Source organism: Pristis pectinata, chromosome 2 (genome assembly GCF_009764475.1).
Source record: "Pristis pectinata isolate sPriPec2 chromosome 2, sPriPec2.1.pri, whole genome shotgun sequence".
Classification (NCBI taxonomy): domain Eukaryota; kingdom Metazoa; phylum Chordata; class Chondrichthyes; order Rhinopristiformes; family Pristidae; genus Pristis; species Pristis pectinata.
In genome coordinates this window covers 68631172-68652419 of record NC_067406.1, presented here as the reverse complement: position 1 = coordinate 68652419, position 21248 = coordinate 68631172, and the positions used below count along the sequence as shown (strand labels likewise).

Genomic DNA, 21248 nt, shown 5'->3' with positions numbered 1-21248 from the left:
TATAATTATACTTTCTCTGGTTCTACAGCAAAATAAAATTGCATGCATTAAGACACAAGGAATGGCACAAACAAAGACCTGGATGTACACGTTTATTTTTCTCTTCTTTGATATTAGTTATATGTATGGATCCAGAGAGAAAGAAAAAGCAAACAAGAACTTTAAAATTCACAAATAATTTTCACACAGAATTTTGGTTTGTTCCAATTTCATTGTCATTAAGTGATAGTGCAGAGTGTTGATGATTTGCAAGAAATGTCCTTTACACAGTAATAGCATGCAAATTTGTAAGTCCGAGAGCTAATTTGAAGCACTGCAGAGTAGCTCAGGCTGTTTCCGTTTGACCATTTTTATTGCATTCTACTTAAGGCTTTTCCAAAGTAAATTCAGCCCCAATCTTTTGAATTAAAAAAAGCACTAAAAGATAACTATTCTATCAGACACCATTCCATCATCACTGCTGCATATGACTTGGCAGTAAAGTATTATTTTGCCACACATTTGGATCCTGCTGCAGGTTATTGGTAACACTTTCATTACTGTGCCAGAAGGCAGTTCAGTTTCAACTTTGGGGATTTGAGCACAGAATCTAAATTGTTGCTTAAAGGAATGCTGCACTGCTTTACCAATGAGATATATATTAAAAAAACAGGACCCATCTTTCCTCTCATTTGGATCACATCTCAAATAATAATGTTGTGAATATTTGTACTCTGTGGTGTATGGGGAAAAAAAACATAACTAACTTTATTTACTATCATCTTCTGCAATGCAGTTTATTATTGAAGTGGCACAGCAGGAGCTTTACTTGAATGTTACCGAACAGAATCTGATACCAAGCCACATTAAAACAGGTGACCCAGGGTTTGTTGAAAGGTGTGCTTACAGGAATGTTTTAAAGGAGGAGAGAGTGGAAGAGCAATAAATAGGCTTTAGGAGGGAATTCCGGAGCTTTGGGCCTGGTTAGATGAATTCACAGGTGGTATTGCTGCAGTGATGAAAATCAGGAAGCACATGAGGCCATACCTGAGGATCAGATTTTGGAGGGTTTTACAGCTAGAAGCATTTATCTAGATGGGAAGGAGTAAGGTGATTATGAATTTGAAGTTCAGGTTGAGAATTTTTCAATGAGGCATTATTGGATTGGGAGCTAGTGTAGATCAGGTAGAAAAGAGGTTTTAACTGATTGGGACCTAATGTGATTTGGGATATGAGTAGCAGAATTTTGGATAAGTTCACCTAACTATTCAGGAGAGCACTGTAATAGTGGAGTTGGGAGGTAACAAATTTATTAGTGAGGACCTCTGATGAATATTGTTGCAGCGGTAGGTGATCTTGGCAATGGGGAAAGTTAAAGGGTTCAGAAAATCAAATCCAGATCCAGAAAGATGTCATGTTTATAAACTGTATGCTTCATCTTCAGATTATAGCTGTGGAGAAAGGTGGAGTTTATATCCAAGCAGTGAAGTTGCATCAGAGACTATCCATTGGAAACTATTATTTTGGTTATCATTTTGCAGATCTGGAGATTTTTGCTCAAATATTTCTGCAATCCAATGTGGTATCATTACTAAAACCTTGAATCTTTCAGGTTCCTTTATGGGATCAATCAAATTTAGCACTCTTGCAGAATCAAACTTGCAGATCCTTATTATCTTCATTATTCTTGTCATTGCACCAGCTAGCTGATCATTGTCCCAGGCCTAATTAGCTTTTAGGAAATTAAACATCACAGCTTGTACCTTATCATGTCCATATTTAAGAAATGCTCAAATTTAAATGTCTCATTTATGAGAATTAATTTTCATCAGTTGCTGCTGATGTAGGATCTTGGATATTACCTATCATTACTTAAATTGCTAGGCATTGTTGAATTCATTTGCTTTTCCTTCACATCATTGCAGACTAATCTAGTGGAATAAAATTCTACTTTTCTATTGAGACACTCCAATTCACATGTACCAAAAACAATTATAATGAGTTACTGGATAGGAGGAGAAGCATTGATCAAGTATCTAAGCAAGTTTCCAACAAGAGTGTGAGCAATAATTCCAGTGGAGCCTATTAGTGATTTCCAGACACCCATATTCATCAGGGGATGAGAAAGGTGGCTGAACAGTATTGATCAAACATGGGTCAAGATGGATGGTCATTGTGAGTGGCATTATCTTAACACATTCCTGGGGCTTTTTTGAATTCTTCACAATCCAATTTCCCATTTCTTTTAATTGTATATCAATACACCTCTCCCTGTGGCAGAATAGCAGAGTGTCTCTAGTGTAATTGTGAACTTCGATGTTTATGGGTGGAGATGGTATTCACTACTCTTTCCAAGGTTGAAATTAAAACCATAGCAGTATATGATCTTACTGTTTTTATTGCATATATTTATGTGAATTCTACTGGTAATCATAAGTATAGATCTTGTGGAAGATTAATATTTTCACTCCTATTGATATTAATAGCCAGGTTTTGTAATAAAGTTAGATCAGGGACATGGACCTATTACTGGATATAGAGAAGACATGGTCAATGTGGTTTATGAGGATTAGGATAATGGATAACAAGTATTGCCACTCCATTTTTCTATTTTTTTCATCCATATGCTGCTCTTTAGTAACATGATTTGAAAACATTAGTCTTTACATGTACATTGATGACACCCAGCACTAACTCTTGTACCTCTCTTAGTCGCATCAATTTCTAAATTGTCTGGTTGTTTGTTGGACACCCAATATAGAATGAGTAGAAATTTCTTGCAGCTAAATATTGGGATGCCCAAAGCCATCGTCTGTGGTCACCATCAGAAACCCTGTTTCCTAGATGGCAACTCCATCCCTCTGCTGAAAGCTGAATTAGATTGTTTGTAGCCTTGGTGCTGTGTTTGACTCCACATGGATTTTTGGACTACATATCTGCCTATAATGTTGTTTATTTTCCCCTCACCAAACTCTAGTGTTGCCTTGGCTCATCTGCTGCTGACATTCTTGTCCTTGTTACATTGATTTTTTTTTTACCATGCTCTTATGCTCTTAATTGGCCTCCTTTGTTCTATTTTCATCAATTTGAGTTTATCCAAAACTCATCCACCCATATCCTAACCTATATTAAGTTTGGTTTGCTAATCAGCATCCGGTTTGCTGCCCACTGATCAACCCTGAGCTTACTGATCTATACTGGCGTTCATTTAATATTTTGACATTAATATTCTCAATTTAATTTTCAGATCCTTGCATGTTCTGTTCCATCCCCGCTCCCTACTTCACCACATTTGTATCCTTTCTCCCACTCCATCACTAACATCCCTAACCTTGACGCTATCAAAAATGTGTGCTCCCTTGATTCTGGCCTCATGAGCACCCTCTGTGCCTTCATCTGCCTAGGTCCAATGCTGTTGAATTTACCCTCAAAGCACTTTTATCTCTTTTACACTGCTCCTTAAAACCTACCTAATTTAATAAAGCCTTCAGTCATTTCCTTATGTAACTTAGCATTTTTTTTTATTTAATATGTTATGGATTAGGTTGCTATTTGGTAACTGTCCCTTTAAAATAGTACAGTAGAGTAGTGTGTATGAGTGGTGTCATCATGACAGCAAGAAGATAACAATGTGCTGACGTCTTCAGTGAGTCAGAAAGAGAGAGACACACACACTGACTGCTGGTCTCTGTATCGATGGATGAAGAACAATAACTGTGTCTGTCACTACAATCCATGTATGGATTATTGGAGCAATCCAGTGGAGTCCACTTTGTTGTTAACCTGTAGAGGGAAACAGGTATTTCTGTGGATGGCCACTTCTCGAATGCCTTTCGGGGTGGCAGATACTTCTGAACAAAGCGATGGAGATCATCAGTGATCGAGGTGTCGTATGGGTTCCACCGTGGAACATTTGGATTTTGTAATTTCTCTCTATATTCTCTCTCTACATTTTCTCTTTAGTCAACAGTGGTTTTGCAAAAGCCTTTGCTCATGTTTCACCTTATGACTTGCTGAGCTGAACTTTGAGACTTATTCCTGGACTTGGAGTTTGGGAATTTGCCACACACACACTTTGAGATCATTTTGGGAATTATATTTGATATCTAACATTTTTAACTTATTATTGCAAGTAGTTATTAATAAAATAGTTTCTAACACTTATACATGCCTCGGTGTGTTTCTTTTGTTGCTGGTACGTAACAAATAACTTTCCCATGAAGCGTTTTGGGATACTTATGCAATGTTAATGGCCCTATATAGATGGAACCATCAGCATATGTCATCTGTATCACATAATTAAGTAAGAATTTAAAACCCTTCATTTTTGTACTTATCAGTCATCAATGCTTTACATACTTTCCCTGAAATTCTGTTTGTGATTGTGTCTACGGTTGCAGACTTAACATTTTTTTTCTTTTGTGACATTCTTGTTCTTCTTAGTGATATTCTGAAATGTAAGTTGCTCCCTGGTTGTATCCCTAGTACTTCACGTCCATGGTTGCGCATTACAGGGTACAATGCAGATTGATTTAAAATTAACTTGCCTGGTCTGGTTTGTGGTAAGAAAGCCGGTTGTTTAACTCATTAATAGGTTGGATTTTTCTTCATGATCAGAGTAGAAACACTACTGTTGGCATAGCAAAGAATGTGGGAATCACAGAACATTCACAACATAAAAGGTGACCATTTGATCAATGGCTTCTACGCCAATTGAGAAAATTAACTGATCTCTACCCCTCAGCCAGAGGTGATTTCCCACCCACCCCTCCCACCAAGCACATAGTCATACACCTTTCAGATGTGATGAGGGCTTCCACCTTGACTAACCTCCTAGGCACTGAGTTCCAGAACCCCACCACCACCTTGGCAAAAAGACCCCTCCTCCTCTCCCTACCCTTCCATCACTTAAATCTGTGCCCTTGGTTTATGATCCCTCTGCCAAGGTAAGCAGCTCACTCCTATTCACACGAATTAGGTCTCTATGGTAGAAATTGTTTACAAACATCCAGATGCAATAGAACGGAAGATATTTCAAATACAGCGATCAAGGAAGCAATGTGGTTATGGAATTTTCACAGACTGTGAGAAACTGAACAATAAGGAATGTATTTTATGACAACCTTTTGGAAGAACCTCTTTAGAAATGACAAGAGAATAAGCCATTCTATGAGGTGACTGTAAAGAACAGAATTGGTTAACAATTTGGCTGGAAATAAATACAATACAACCAAATATAAAAGATTTAAGAAAAAGAATGGTTAGGTTGCAATGTTAAAAGGGACCTAGATTAAGTTGGCAGTTGACTGGTCATGAATATTGATGCAAGAACGTAGGTTTGATAGATTTCTTGATCATTGGTAGATAAACCAAAATATTTTCTTGACTGTGTGATAACCAGGAGCTGTTAAAGAACACCAAGACTTTGTATCCATATTTGATTATGTAAACAGGCCACACAAACTTCAGAGTAAATTTCTCCCATCTCAATGTTAAATTAACTAATTACCCATTTTATCTTTTGAAATAAAATAGCTAATTGAATGGCTACAGGTATAGCAATTTCTTAATCCGCCTTCCTCAGGATTTTACCCATCAATCTCTGATACAGTCTTTAGATCATCAACTATAATTTTTCATTTATCAAATTATCTGTTCCTTGGGATCAGTTGTCACCTATGTTCCAGTTTTGTAACTTCTGAAATGACTGATGATGTCAATGGGTGGACTGCAAACTCTCATATCTGAGGCAGGTGTTGACTCATGGGATGAGGAGATGGATAGTTTGTGAGATAGAGTTCTCTCTCCACTGTTAATTCTAGGCTTCTGTGTGCTCCTGATGCATGGACTTGAGGTTCTCAATACCATCTTGAATGATCATAGGTCAGGGATTCCCAGAATTCAGTGGAGAAGTTGTATGTTTTCAAGGAAGGTTTGAACACATCATTGAATCTTTTCTTCTGTTCGCTTGTGATCTACCCAATGGAGTAGACTGAATAAAACTAGGGTCTCAGTATTGGGGATGTTGGCTTGGGAGAGGGCACTGATGTTGGTTTCCTCATCCTTCCAGTCAATTTACGGAGACAACGTTGATGGTATATAGTACCTTGAGGTACTTGCTGTCGGTAGTACAGGTCTAAGAAGCATATAGGAGAGCAGGGATTACTGCTGACTGATAGACCATGAGTTTTGTACCAGGTCTGAGATCTTGACCTTCAAACACCCTTTTCCTCAGACAACCAAAAGCTGTGCTGGTACATTGAAGGTGATGTTGAATTTCATTATTAATGTCTGTCTTTGCTGAGAGATGGCTCTCAAAGAGTGAGGTAATTATGTTTTCTAGGGTCTCGCCATGAACCTTTATTGTTAGAGGGTAGTGTTATATGACAAGGGCAGGTTGGCAGAGGAACTTTATGGAAGTAGGTGTAAAGCTCATCTTCTCTGCTTCGGAGAACAAGTTGACGGTAGCTTGGAGTCCAGCTTACAAAATGTATACAAACATATGCCTTGTCTGCATTCTACATTTTGACTACTGAGGTTTGAGTGACCTTGTTTCTGGAGTATAGCCACTGTAGGCTGAACAATTACCCAGTAGTTCTGAAGAAGCGCTGTACTCCAATATGCTAGAAGTGAGCTGCAGAATTGTAGTGAGAAAGATTGAGAAAATAATGGGGCAATTATTCAGCCTTGCAAACCAAAAAATTGCCAGAATTCTGAAATAAAAACAGTAAGTGCTGGAAACTCTCAGCAGATCAGGCAGTTTCTGTGGAAAGAGAAACAGTAAACGTTTTAGATTGAAGACCACTTGTCAGAACTGGGAAAGAGTCTAGCCTTCTTTGACACTGGTCTTTACTGAAATTGGTTCTGCTGCAGACCCATTGGTTCAGATTATGACCTGCATGCCATCATGAAGCAAATGTAATTTCTGTGGGCAGCTGTATTTAAGGGGAATGCACCACTGTGTTTCCTGGTTTATGGACTCAAAGGCTATAATGAAATTGGAAAAGGCTTGTATGGGAGTTGGTGCTGCTCCTTGTATTTTTCTTGGAGCTGTCATGTAGCAAAAATCATGTCCACTAGAATCCATCCGATGATTCAGGAAGCAGCTGTTCTGCCATGAGAGGAGGCAGCTGAAGAGATGGTTGGGAATGACCTTTTCTGTGGAAGACTGAAGGGAGACCAGTTATAGATAGTACTGCAAGATATGCCTCCTTTCTTGAAGGTTCTCTAAGGTGCACAATATGTCCTTCTTTTCCCAGATGTGAACAATGATTTGTGATTGAAGCTCTTCACTAATGAGCCCTAGAACTTCAGGGATCCTGTCTGCTCCTGAGGCTTTTTTTCCAGTTGGGATATGGCCTTTTTGACTTGTTGGTCAGGGGTGATGAAAAGGGGGATGAAATCAGCTGCAGTGGAATGGAGTCAAGGGCGCTCACGTCAAGGCAGAGTCATAATTGATAAGACCTTCAAAATGTCCCTTCCAGCAGGTGTTGACTGCCCCAATGTCCTTGATGTTAACTTCTGTCAGTGGAGTGGTGGATTCGATGTTTGGGTCTTAGATATTCTTGACAGTACAGAAGAACCTGCTCATTTCATGGCTGCCAGCCACTTGTTGAGTCTCCTGTGCTCTTTCCATCCACCATCTGTTCTTGTAGGGGAAGGATATTGTGTATGATATCCAGCATAATATGTTATTCTTAACCATTACAGGTTCAACTCCTTCACAGTATTTTTAATAAAGACCAGGGAAAAGTACTTATTGAAAACCTTCTTTAATTTATTCAAAGGATGTGAGTTGTGAAAGCCAGCATTTATTGCTCACCCTTAATTTCCTATGATTTAAATGGGAGGTAAGCTGCCTTTTTAAGCTGCTGCTGAAAATAGACTCATTGCTGCTAGTTAGGGAATTCCAGTGACAGTGAAGAAATAGCAATAAATTTCATCTACAGGATCAGGTGAGACTGAGGGAAATTCTGCTGTCTGCGTGCACCTGTTGTTCATGTTCAAAGTGGCAGTGGTTACTGAGATGGAAGATACTGTTGAAGAAGCTGTGGCAAGTCATGCAGTGTAGCTTGTAGGTGGTACACACTGTAGATATAATGCATCATTTGTAAGGAAAGTGAAATGTTTAGGATGGGTATCAATCAAACACGCTGGTTGTGACTGAGTTTGACTATTGTACCTGCATGCATCCAGACAAGTGGAGAGTAAGCCATCAGCCATTTGACTTGTGCCTTCCAAATAGTGGAAAGGCCTTGCTTCAGAATACTTGCCCCATGAGCTGCCTCTGTACCAACAGTATGTATGTGATTGGTCCAGCTAAATTTACTGGTCTATGGTGACGACCAGAATATTGGTGGTGTGGAATCTGGAAATGGCAATGCTATTAACTATTAAGGAGAGGTAGTTAGACCCTCCTTGGAAATTTGTTTAGCACTTCTGTGGAGTGAATGTTACTTACCACCTGTCAGTCCAGGTTTGAATGTTGCCCAAGACTTGTTGGATGTAAACATTAACTGCTTCTTTTTCTCAGCATTGAGATTGAGAATAGGATTCAGCATTTGCAATTTTCTCATAAAGACATGACAGTGAAGAGTTCCCATCACAAAACCACAATCTCATTGTCCACATCTGGGAAGAGGAGGATGTACCAGGGGATTTCAAAGGTGCCCTAATTGTGATCATCTTCAAGAAAGAAAAATAAGTTTGACTATGGCCTTCCTGCTGTCTGCCACAGGAAACGTTACCACCTCAGTCATCTTCAACCACCTCCTCCCAATAGCTAAAAGAGCTTGAAACTCATTGTGAATTCCATCCATCTGGAGGCACAGTGGACATGATTTTCACCACACAACTCCAAAGGAAATGCAGGGAGCAGTACCAACTATTATATGTGGCCTTTTTCAATCTCACTAAAATCCTTGTTCTCCATCATCTGGATGGGACTATGAAGCACTCTCCTCAAGTTCATCTCTATCTTGTGTTTGGTTCAAGATGGCATGCAATGCTGGAGCTCACTTCCAACAATTGTCCTGGAGGAGTGGAGCTAATCTTCAGAACTAATGAGAAACTCTTCAACCTATGGCATCTGCAGTCCAGAAGTAATGCCACCAGAATATCAGTACAGGCCCTCCCTGGGCTACAAACATCCAATTTATGCAAGCAAGCTCTCACAAATATTATCAAATTCAAATAAGAACTAGTCTTGAAAAAAACCTGTTTACACGTAACCTCCCCACAGTAATTGGACACCATTGTCTCTTAACAGTTTCACCACAGGAGTCCACTTAAGGGACTTGCTTTGGAAATTGGCAAGCAATAGCTTCTATTGATACTTATGCAACAATACTTTACATCCACTGATATTTCAAGCCCATCGAAACCAGCCATTGACCATGGGACATCCTGAAACCATACCTTTGTAACTAGTCAGGGGAAGACAATAAATGTTCATGTAAGTTGGCTCTCGTCAACACCATTACAATGCAGTGGGGGTATGGTTACCATATCAAGTGATTTGGTGTATTTTCTGACTTATGGACAAAATCGAATTATGGACATCTGTACCGTTCATAACCTGTAGTCACTCCCTCTAAAGGAAGGTACTGCTTTTTGTGAACAGCAGGTACATGGGAGCAACTTTTATATTTTAGTTGAAACTGACATAGCCAGATTGGAACCTCATTTTGGAAGGGCTCACTCTGAAGAACATGCCTTCAGCATTACAGCCAGTGACTATACATTTTGCTGTATCCGGAAGACTTGCTGTTGCTTGATGCTGTGTGGAGTGCATTGACTTGGCTTCTGTGATGCTGCGGACTTAAGGAATCAGACATGACTAATCCACTTAGCTCTTCTAGTTTAAAGTGTTTGCATAAGCGTAATGGTGGCTTTTGCACTCACCTGTTGGGCACTATCATCAGGGAGGATGGGGGTTGATCATAAAATAAGATATCTATTAGTCACACACACATCGAAACACACAGTGAAATGCATCTTTTTGGACAGAGTGTTTTGGGGGGCAGCCTACAAGTGTCGCCACACTTCTGGCGCCAATAGAGCATGCCCACAACTTCCTAACCCGTACGTCTTTGAAATGCAAGGAAACTGGAGCACCTGGAGGGAACCCACGCAGACGTGGGGAGAACGTACAAACTCCTTACAGACAGCAGCCGGAATTGAATCCGGATTGCTGGCGCTGTAATAGCGTTATGCTAACCACTACACTACCATGCCTGCCTCCGCATCCCATTAGTTGCCACAATCACCCATGGCAGGATGTGGCGTGACAGCAAACCTTAATCTGACCTTGCCTGTGTGATTGGTTAGCTTCCAGTGGATTGAGACTTCTGTGGAGTTTAAATGTACAACTACCTCATTTCTAGATATATTTGGTGCAGTTCTTGACCTTTTACACTCTTTATTGAAATAGTGTTGGTCTGCTGGTTTAATAATAGAGTGAGAGATGGGCTATGAGATAACAAATTGTGGTTAAATACAATTGTATTGATGCTACATGCCCATAGTGGAAGGCAAAAATTGTTCTCAGGTTTGAGCTTCAGGATCTAAATCTATCCTAGTGGTATTTCAACACAATTGGACAGAAGTTGACCTCATTGTAAAGGCATGTCTTTGTTTCCAAAAGTACTATCATAGACAGATGCATGTATGATGGGTAGATTGGTGAGAATTATGTCATGTAGTATCTTAACTCTCTTGTACAGGTTCACTGACCATCTGCCATTGAAGGTATACCAATGAATTTGTTAAAGGAGAATGATGTGATAATCTGCAGGAAATGTCACTGTCAGTATGTGACCTGATTCCATCAGGCTGGTGCCATTAAATTAGATGGCATTAGATAAAATGTATTGTTTGCTATTTCTTCTGCATCTGTGTGATGTTTTAGTTCGGGTGCAGTGTATTGTGGGAGTGCATTTTTGATATTTAGAAAGAAAGATTGAAAGCCAGAAATTCTTCAGCTGGAATGGAAAACCAAGATGATTATGAGCTAATACAATTTCATAAAATCATACTGAGACTGCATGACTTTACATCTGGATATTTTGGTTCAATTATCTGCATGCCCTCCAAGGCCACTTTATCCTATCACTGCATTTGTCTTCACTCACTGTATGATGTATACCCCATCTACTTAATGTAACTTATTTAATTAATAAGGTAATGCAGTGATGTACATGGACTTCCAGAAGGGCTTTGATAAAGTACCACAAAACAGTCTTATTAGCAAAGTTGAAGCATATGGCATAAAAGGGATATTGTAGCGAATATAAAATTGGTTTAGTAACAGAAAACAGAGGGTCATGGTGAATGATCAATTTTTGGACTGGTGGAAGGTGAATAGTGACGTTCCCCAGGAATTGGTATTGATTTTTTTGATATATATTAATGGCCTAGACTTGGTGTACAAGCCACGATTTTTAAATTTGTGGATAACACAAAATCTGGTAGTACTGTGAACAGCAAGGAGAATAGTGATGGATTGCAGCAAAATATAGACAGACTGGTGGAATGGATGGACGAATGGCAGATGAAGTTTAATGCAGAGAAATGTGAAGTATTTTGGTAGGAGAATGAGGAGAGAGTGTAGAATAAAGGATATCGTTGTAAAAGGGGTGCAAGACAGTAAGCACTAGGGTAAGTAAGCACAAATCTTTGAAAGTAGCAGAGCAGTTTGTGAAAGCAATTACTACAACATACAAAATTTTAGGTTTTATCAATAGAGACATGGAGTACAGAAAAATGTGAAATCATGTTGAATCTTTATAAAACACTGATCTAGTCTTAACTGAGTATTATGTTCATGTTTTCGGTGCCACAGTGTGAGGGTGTTAAAGAAGATCCAGAAAAGATGTGAGAATTGTTCCTGATATGAGGGACCACAGTTACAAGGATAGATTAGAGACACTGGCACGATTTTCGTTAGAGAAGGAAAAGCTGGGAGGGAATTTGATGGATGTATATCAAATAATGAGGGGTCTGAACAGAGTTGATAGTGAGAGCTTTTGTTCCCTTTGGTGAGAAGTTGAGGACCAGTGGTCAGAGGTATAAATTAAAGAAGAGAATTAAGAATGGTATGAGCAAAATCTTTTTTTTAATGCAATGTGAGATTGGAATCTGAAATATACTGCGTGTTTCCATCGTGACCAAGAGGGAACTGGATAAATACGTGTTGGAAAATTTGCAAGGCTATTGGAGAAAGTGAGTTGTGGGGTGGAACTAAGTGAGTTGCTCTGGTAAAGAACTGGTGTAGATATGATGGGCCCAATGGTCTCCTTCTGTGCTGAAGATGAGGGAATACATGATAAATGGTTAGAAGGTAAGAAGTGTAGAGGAACAGGTGGATCTTGTACTGGGATTAGGGTTCCCATATGTAACAAGCCTAGCTAAGGGGTTAAGAAAGCAGATTCGCTGCTCTCCTTTATTAGGTAAGTTAGAGTACTGTGAATAGTTCTGGTTACCACACTACAGGAAGAATGTGATAGCACTACAGAAGTGCAGAGGAGATGTACAAGGATGTTGATAGGACTGGAAAATTATAATTATGGATGGTACTTGACTAGGCTGGGGTTATTTCTTCGGAACAAAGGAAATTCAGGGGAAATGTAGCTGAAATGCACAATGCTATGAGGGGTCTAGCCAGAGTGAACAGGATGAACTTACTTCACTTAGCAGAGAGTTGAAAAACTAGAGGACATAGATTTAAGTTAATTGGTGTAAGGATTAGAGGGTTGAGGATTATTTTATCTCTTGGAATGCTGAGGGTCTAGAACTTGCAACTTGAAAAACCCTCATCACATTTAAAAAGTATATGTTTGAGCACCTGAAGGTCCATAACTTACAAGACTCCATTTTTGTCCAGCAGAGAGACCATAGGCCCTCCTATGCCATTCATTTCTATGTTTCTTTGCATAATAAAAAGTGTTTCTCACATTTTCCCTGAATCTTTTGTCCATCACTTAAATCTGGGTTCCTTGGTCCTTGAACCATCCACTGACAGGAACTGCTTCCCTTTACTTCCCATATCTAAATCCTTCATGATGTTGTACAACTCTACCTAACCTCTCAACTTCCAGGTTCTATCTGATAATGTCACTGAGAACCCTCTTCCCTGCAACCAATCTAATAAATCTTCTCTGCACCACTTCTAGGGCCTTCAAATTCACTCTAAAGTGTAGTGACCAGAATTGTGACCTGACCATTTTTTTTACATATACAAAGTTCAACGTGGCTTACTTGCCAAAGATCCTTTGTGTTTTACTTTCAGCCTTCTAAACTTGTTCTGGAATTTTGAAAGCTTTATGCACATATACATCCACTCTGTTTGTGTGCATTCTTTAGAATTGCCATTCAACCTATGTTGTGTCTCTTTATTCTTCCAAAATTAATTATACTTCTATGTATTAAATTTCACCTGCTGATTCCCTACCCACTCTGCCAACCTATCTATGTCATTTTGCAATCTGACATAATGCTCCTCGCTGTTTACCACATGACTCCAAGACTCGTGTCATCTACAAATTTTGAAATATTATTCTGCAACACATATTGTACGTATCAAAAAATACGATCTTTGTTGCACTGACTCCTGGAGGACACCACCATCTACCATCCTTAAACAAAATGCCCTACTTATAAGACCTTTTGAAATTCAAGTCTGCCAGTCTCACTGACTTACCATGACTCTCTGCTGTGTGTACTTCAGCCAATTTCATATTCATTTTGAAACAAAAACAGAAAATGCTGAAAACAATCAGACAGTCCCTATGGAAAGAGAAACAGTCAATGTTTCAGGTCAGATACTCTGTTAGAATGTATTCCAGCATCTCCTATTTTATTGTATTTTCATAGAAACTTTGGAAGATAGTTGGGGTCAAAAAATAAATTAAGGTAGATCATTGATATAAAATAACATGGCTTTTTTAATGCTGTTTTACCATATGATGATAATTATATAGACTGAGTCACTTTGCTGTTAACTAAAGCAGCACAACAATTTGCACCTGGTCTTTTGACAATTTTTGGTTTGGTCTGATTTCAGAAGAATTGGAGAAATACCATACAAATGGATCAGATATTTAATTTACATCACATGGGGGTTGTACTTTACATCTCCAAGTACTGCTATAGAACATATCCAAATTGTGACTCAACTGTTAAATTTATATATTCAGGCTAGTTAAAAAAATAAGATTAATAGACTTGAATATCTAAAGGGCTAACAAATAGGATGTTTTGGTTACAACTGGTTTGAAAATCTCAGGAAATTTGTTCACCTCTCTAAAGCAAAACTATGCTGTATAAATTGAATCAATAAGGTGCCAGAATATTTTAATCGACTATAAGATTAGCCTCTCAAAACATACTATGATTTCTTGTCTATTAACTACTTATCTACCCTCTTGAATACACTTACAGAGTTGGTCAACATTAAATATATTTTGGGAGTTACTGTGCATGTAGGGAGCATTTTGAGAGCTGTAATTACTGCCATTTTGAAATCCTTCATTTAAAAAATATGTGGGCATATATGATAGCTCTGGGAATGCAATTCAAGCACTAAAGAGATGCACAAGATTTTGTGGGAAATTAATTTTAATGTAAAATTGATAACTTTACAAATGGGTGTTTTTTAAAAAAATTGTTTTGTGTTAATATTGTTATGAATTCATTTTATAGGTGTACTTTATGAACTGGATGACAAACTGACATAGGGACAAGAATACACCTTTCAACCCCTTGTGTTTTTCTGCACTCAGTCGGATCAGCTCACCTGCTTATGACACGCTTGCTGAACAGGAATCTATTGATCTCATTTTCTTGAAGATTTAAATAGATTGAGAATTCACAGGCTTTGCATAACACTGTGAGGAAAAATGATTCCTGTCTCACTCCTAGATGGCCTCATTCTAATTTTAATATTACGTGTTTTTTTTCTGGATTCTCTTACAAGAAGTAGTAGCTTTTCTATATCTATTCTGCCCAATCCCTTACTCATTTTAAGCACCTCAATTACTTCTATGTAAACTCAGAGGAATACCAGCCATGTTTATGCTGACTGCCTCATATCATATTGTAAAATTTGTGCTGTATGCTTTCCAAGGTCAATATATTTTTTTCTGAAATTCAGTAACTCAAACTGAATTCAGTCTCCCCCAGACAGGATCTACCCAAGTCTCTGTACAACTGATACGTCATATCCAGTCTCATGTATTTCATTACCTTTGTGATAAAGACAACAGTTCATTAGCACTTTTATAACATTAATTTAATGCATTTGTGAACATGGACAGCTGAATCCCTTCTTCCACAGAAGCTGGTCTGTCATCATGCAGAAAAGATTTAGATCTGTACTCTGAACCTGTTTGTTTGATCTGATAATCTGAATATACAGGTATCTTTACAGCCAGATTATTTGTATATATTGCAAAAAACAGGCCACAATAAGATCCCTGGGAACATAATAATGCCTCCAGTCAATCACACAGTGAACCTTTTCACCCTTCATTATGTCTCTGATCTCCCAACCAGTTACAACCCACTTCAGAAATTTACCACAGATCCTGTGTACTTTCTATTTACTATTCTGGATTATCTCTTGAATGGAAACTCATGTAGCTTTTGGAAATCCCCATTGACACTTCTGCTTCATGGTGTTTAAACTCTATGTTTCAATTGTTTATCTTTGAATATGGACAAAAAATGAAAGGTAAAAATAGTCTTTATTAAAAAATGTTTTTAGGTATTAACTAGCAGATCTCCTGTGACACTGCTAAGGGATAAATGGATGATTTTTTTTAACAGCAGGGATTGGTGTGTCGAGCCAAGTAAAATGAAATATTTTGCTGCCATAATGCATCTGTGTTAAACTGACCTTTAAGTTCATGAAGCCTAATTGTTACACATGCGCAAACCTAAGCTCCATATAGGGTTAATTGTTGTTTTCAATAGAAACTTAGAGCATGACAGCTAAATTCTGAAGAAACCTGAATTGTTTTCTCTGTTTTATACTTTAAACATTTTGAAATGAATGTTTGATTTGGAAAAGCCAAATCCCATATTCAAAACTTTAATGATACATTGATAAATGGATTGAAGCCTGTCATGACTTGTCCTCCATGGACATGCTAAAAACACTGCCACAATATATAAATGTATTTTGCTCCACAGAAACTAGGTGATAAGTACTATTTCAAAATCATTTACACAAAAATAGGAGATAATGACCAAAATTGTTCCTAAATTGTGTGAGAATGCAGGATGTTCTGAGGAAGGAGATTAAATTCAAGGACATCTATAAAAACGTATCAAGAATGCTGAATAAACATGCATGACATTGAATATGAAGTGTCACTAAAAATACAAATATGATTGTAAAGTGGTCCATTATTTTAAAAAAAAGTGTTAGGTCATGTGGTGGTCTTTTGAGTATTTTGTAAAAGAAATCAATGTTAATTATGTACAAAATATTTATGTCACATTCACTGATTTACATCTCAAAAACTTCATCGTATTTTAGTTTGTAAATTTAAATAAAGATTTATTAAAACAGTATCCATTCACTGAACCTTTGTCACCATTTTCTAATTATTATTTAAATGTAATGTGCACATTTTGTTTGGGGGGGAAGGGTTGTTTTTTTTAAAAAAAATCTACTGCAAGGAGGAAAGCTTTAAGATTGTCATGGGACATTAAAAGTCAATGAAAAGTTAATGAAAAGCATTGATGAACCAGTTGAGCTTTTGTTTTAACTTGACAGCTTTCATGGTCTTTTTTGGGGGTATTATTGGATTTGAGCCCATTATCACTTCATTAATAGTCTTCTATGATAACTATGGCCCTTACTGTTCATTTAGGTAGCTATAAAAGGTTTCATGGCACTACTACGAAGGTGAACAGAAGAGTGTCCTTCCCAAATGCAAAATAAGATTATCTAGTCATTGTCATACTGTTCTTTGTGGGAGCTTAGTATAAACAAACTGGCTGTTGTATTTTCTACATTACAGTGGTGACTATACAGGCAGTCTCCAGGTTATTGTAAGGGTTCCTTTCCTGAGAACTGTCCATAAATCTATTTCTCCATAAGTCAGAGATGTCCATTTTCTCTAGCTACCCATATCATATTGCTTTACATGCACCCCTGCTATAATTCTTTCATTTAATTTTCAATCACGCTAACACTACCCATAATTAAACTAATGGAATACAATGAAACATTATTTTTATTAAAAAATAGGAAAAATGCTTTAAAAATGTATGGGAGAATTTACATAAAGTCAGATTTCTGTATGTCAGGTCATTCATAAAGCAGAGAGCCCCTGTACTTAAAGTGAATTCATTGGGTATACAGTGATTTGGGCATCCTGAGATCTTGGTTATATAAACTTAGGTCCTTCTATAAGCATTACACCATTGTATGATATCAATGTTCAAAATATTGGAAAATCTACAATTTTTCTTTGGAAGTATCCCACCAGAGCATGAAACCCCACCCAAACAATGATGTAGTGTATTCCTACTTATAAAGATGTCACAGCATTCTGTTTTTTATTAAGCTAACCAGAATCCATGATTATAAAATAACTTGTATTATATGCTACTTTTAATTTAATAAAATATCATAATGTGTTTCACAAGTGCTTTATCAAATTAAATTTGATGCTGCACTACAGGTAAGGTTAGGAAGAGAATTGCAGAGATTTGGAACTGAATGCCCGACTGCCACTGGGGAAGAGGTTAGAATTGGAAGAGCTAAAGTATCCTGTGGCTGAAGGAGGCTAGGAAATTAGAATGTAAAGTCTTGCAAGGATTTGAAAACAAAAAGCCCAAGAATTTAAAATTGAGGGCCTTATGGACTGGGTGACAACATAGATCAACAAGCACAGGGATGATGGATAAAGTTTGATGTGAATTTGGGTATGAATAGCAGAAGTTTGGTTGAGTTCAGGTTAATTGAGAGTGTAAGATGGTAAGGCTGTCTAGGGGAATGTTGGATTACTTAAATTTGGATTTACTACTAAATACTATTACAAATACTAAATCATCTTGTCTGTATCATTCTCTGTTTTCTGTGCTCCTAGAATCTTATTTTTCTGTTTCCCTATTACATCTCAATTAGGACAGATGCCCAGATAAAAGTAGTCTGCCAAAGGCATTGAAGGAACAATATAGCAAACTAAAATCATCTATGTCCGAAATATTTTGAGGCCTGCCAAACAAAATATTAACGTTACTATTTAGGACAATAATTTATGAATTCTGCCATGAAATGACATCAAATACTTCATAAAAATATCTTTAATTGTTGAATATTTCCTTTTCCTTAAATATTTACAAATCCCATTTCGATCTGTACCTTTTCATAATCCACACCAAACTCGGGCCGGGAAAGTGGCATATAGTGTATCTTCTGTCGCTTTTTGACCTAATATTAAAGGTGCCCTTTCGAAATCAAAGTCAGGAGAGCGTGGAAGGCGATTTAATATTCAGACTGACTCGTCGGAAGGTTGACGAAGTGTGAGAAAAAGTCACCTTAAATCTTGAATTCACACAAGATACGTAAAACAAATGGTTGTAAATAGATTGATGCCGGAATGTAATAAAGTTTAACATTTTGCTGTCAATATAATCAATATAGTTTCGCTGCAACAGAATTTATCCCACTAAGATATTCAATTCAGAACGGCACAGAAGATTGATATTTGAGCAGATCCTGGCGATGAACAAACCGAATTCTTTTCAACGAATATTCGAAACAAGAATGTGAGTTGAGATGCAAAGATAGGCATAAGTAATGGCTGCCATCAGATGCATATGGCCTACACACTATACATGACATCTCAACCTGACTGTGCTGCAATAAGCTTGTTGTATATGATCTACATCAACAGGTCCGGGGAGTAAGTGGGTGAGTATTATGACAGGTAACCTTGTGCCGGATGTCATTTGACACGGGTGCGGGTGAGGGGCGGAGGTCTGGCCTTGTCCAGGTGTGCGCTGGACGGTGTTACAGGCGGCCTAAGTTTACTGAATGAAGATTAGAAGAGGCAAGCGCTGCTGCAACATTTCCCAGTCAGCCAGTGAGCCGCGAGAGCGACCCCGGCGCTCGCGCTTCTTGCGGACCCAGTTCCCTGGCATAGAGCTGCAGTGCGCCTGCGCGGAAGCGCCGCCATTTTGGCCGTGCTGATAGTCTGATGTTGTAAGGAAGGCTGAGCCGAGGCCGAACAGCGTGTCGCGAAATGGCCAATATCGCAGTGCAGCGAATTAAACGAGAGTTCAAGGAGGTCTTGAAGAGCGAAGAGGTGAGGTTTCGCCGGACGCTCTCTGCCCTAGTCCGGTTTCGCCTTTCCTTCGTTGACCGGCCGCTAACGGGAAGCGGTTGGGGAGAGTGGGTTCATGGTGATGGACACGGGACCGGGGTGACGGACAGGCGCCGGCGGCGTTTCGGCGAAGCTCGGGGTGCGGTTGCGCGGCTCGCCACAGGTCACTCTTAAATACATCTTTGAAACGTCACATCTGCTGTTTAATGGCATCCTAGGGAGAGTCAGATCGAAGTGAATCGCGCTAAAGCCGGTGAAATTCTGGATTTTGGGAGATCCGGCCGGGTGATGCCTTGAGTACTCAGGTTGTTGCTAGGGTTGTGGGTGTGTAGGATTCTTGTACCATAGTGAAAGGCACTAATCTAGGGTGATGACTCCCCATTAATATTTGTTAAGTGTATACATTTTGTGCCGTTGATCGTAGATGAGATTAGGATGTGTGATTTTATTTGTATCTTTTGCTGATAGTCATCTTCACAGTTCTAAACAAAGGAAAGTGTATTAGTATCATCGTCTGCTTGGGTACTTATCAGGTTTCCCCTAATGATATTTGGTTATTTTGCTATGGTAGCGTGATTTTGATTTCTTTTACTTCCTTGTTATAGTCAACTTCAGCTTTTAAAAAATGCACGGTATTGCAATTCAATTATAGGCTTAAACAAAACTGTTGTATAAAGTTTTTTGATTTTGCCTCTAAATTGATTTCTATACTGCACATATTGTAGACTCTTAGTGGTTATCAAGTTTTTTTTAACAGTGTTCATATTTATTTTAAAACTTATGAACTAGCTTATCATTTTGGGGAACTATTACCACACACTATGATGTATAGAACCCTTTATACTTCAGTGTTGATACTCTGCTTGCATTACCACTTTGTTGTGTGTCACTACAAATACGTAGTCCAAAGATCTGTAAATTCACTAAATTCATTTTGAGGTTGTTAACATCGAATATATTCCAACCTGTTTTGTAGTGGCTCAGCCAGTTTTTGGAATAGGAGTGCCAGTTTTGCTCGGTTTCCCAAACAACAAATGAAATGAATATTAAGTGGCTTATCTGTTTTGGAGATATTGACCAGTACATTAGAAGTGCTTTATCTTTTCTGGACAGTATCATTTTTTCATTCAAAACTAAAATACCATAGATGTTTGAATTTGAAATGAAGCAGAAAAGGCTGGAAATAGGTCAGGCAGCATTCATGGAGAGAGGAACAGTTAGTGTTTCAGGTAGATAAGTTTTTTTATGTCAACTGGAACAACCACACAGGACTCCAGTTTCTTGTTTAAAAGATGGCACCTCTGACAGTACAACATTTGTCAGACTGCAGTGAAGTTGGCCTTGCTCTTAAAACTTTGATTCTGAATTGAAAGTACTTTTGATTAAACTCTTTATTAACAGTAAGTTTGAGATGTGTTGCATAGTTAAATTTCATTGGTCTCTTGTCACTGTAAATGCATTGCTTCTGCTTTGTTGGGGTCTGCCCATAGTTACAAATGCAAAGTAATTGAAATTTTAGAAATAAACAGATTAGAAGCAAATATTGTTTGAGACATTTGTATAGTAGTTGTATTTCACTTTCAGAAAAAGTTCTAAGACTTTGGAATTGTTCATCTGTTTATTTTGCATATTGGTCTGCTGCACTTGCTGTCCAGTATTTGGAATAATCCACACTGTAGCATAAAGCTGAATCTCAAATTCAATTATAGTTCTAGAGAAATAAAGGAGAGCAGATGCTGGAATCTAGATGAAAAACACTAAGATGCTGGAAGAACTCAGCAGGCCAGCAGCATCTGTGGAGAAAAGAAGGCGGTCAACATTTCAGATCAGGACCCTTCTTCAGGATGCTGCCTGGCCTGCTGAGTTCCTCCAGCATCATGGTATTTTTCAAATATAGCTCTGCTGATTTTTTAAAAGCCATTATGATTG

General features: G+C 38.2%; 1 protein-coding gene across 3 annotated transcripts in view; it reads left to right on the top strand.

Moving 5' to 3' along the window:
- Nucleotides 1-18371: 18371 nt before the first annotated feature.
- The window catches only part of ube2kb (ubiquitin-conjugating enzyme E2Kb (UBC1 homolog, yeast)), a 54315-nt gene continuing 51438 nt past the window's right edge, over nucleotides 18372-21248 (top strand). Inside the window, exon 1 of one of the 3 annotated variants that reach the window (XM_052009480.1) lies at nucleotides 18372-19301. In XM_052009480.1, coding sequence (XP_051865440.1) covers nucleotides 19239-19301 — 63 coding nt within the window. In that variant the 5' untranslated portion in view covers nucleotides 18372-19238. The remainder of the gene's footprint in view (nucleotides 19302-21248) is intronic. The other 2 variants (XM_052009490.1, XM_052009471.1) reach the window with 2 other exon arrangements.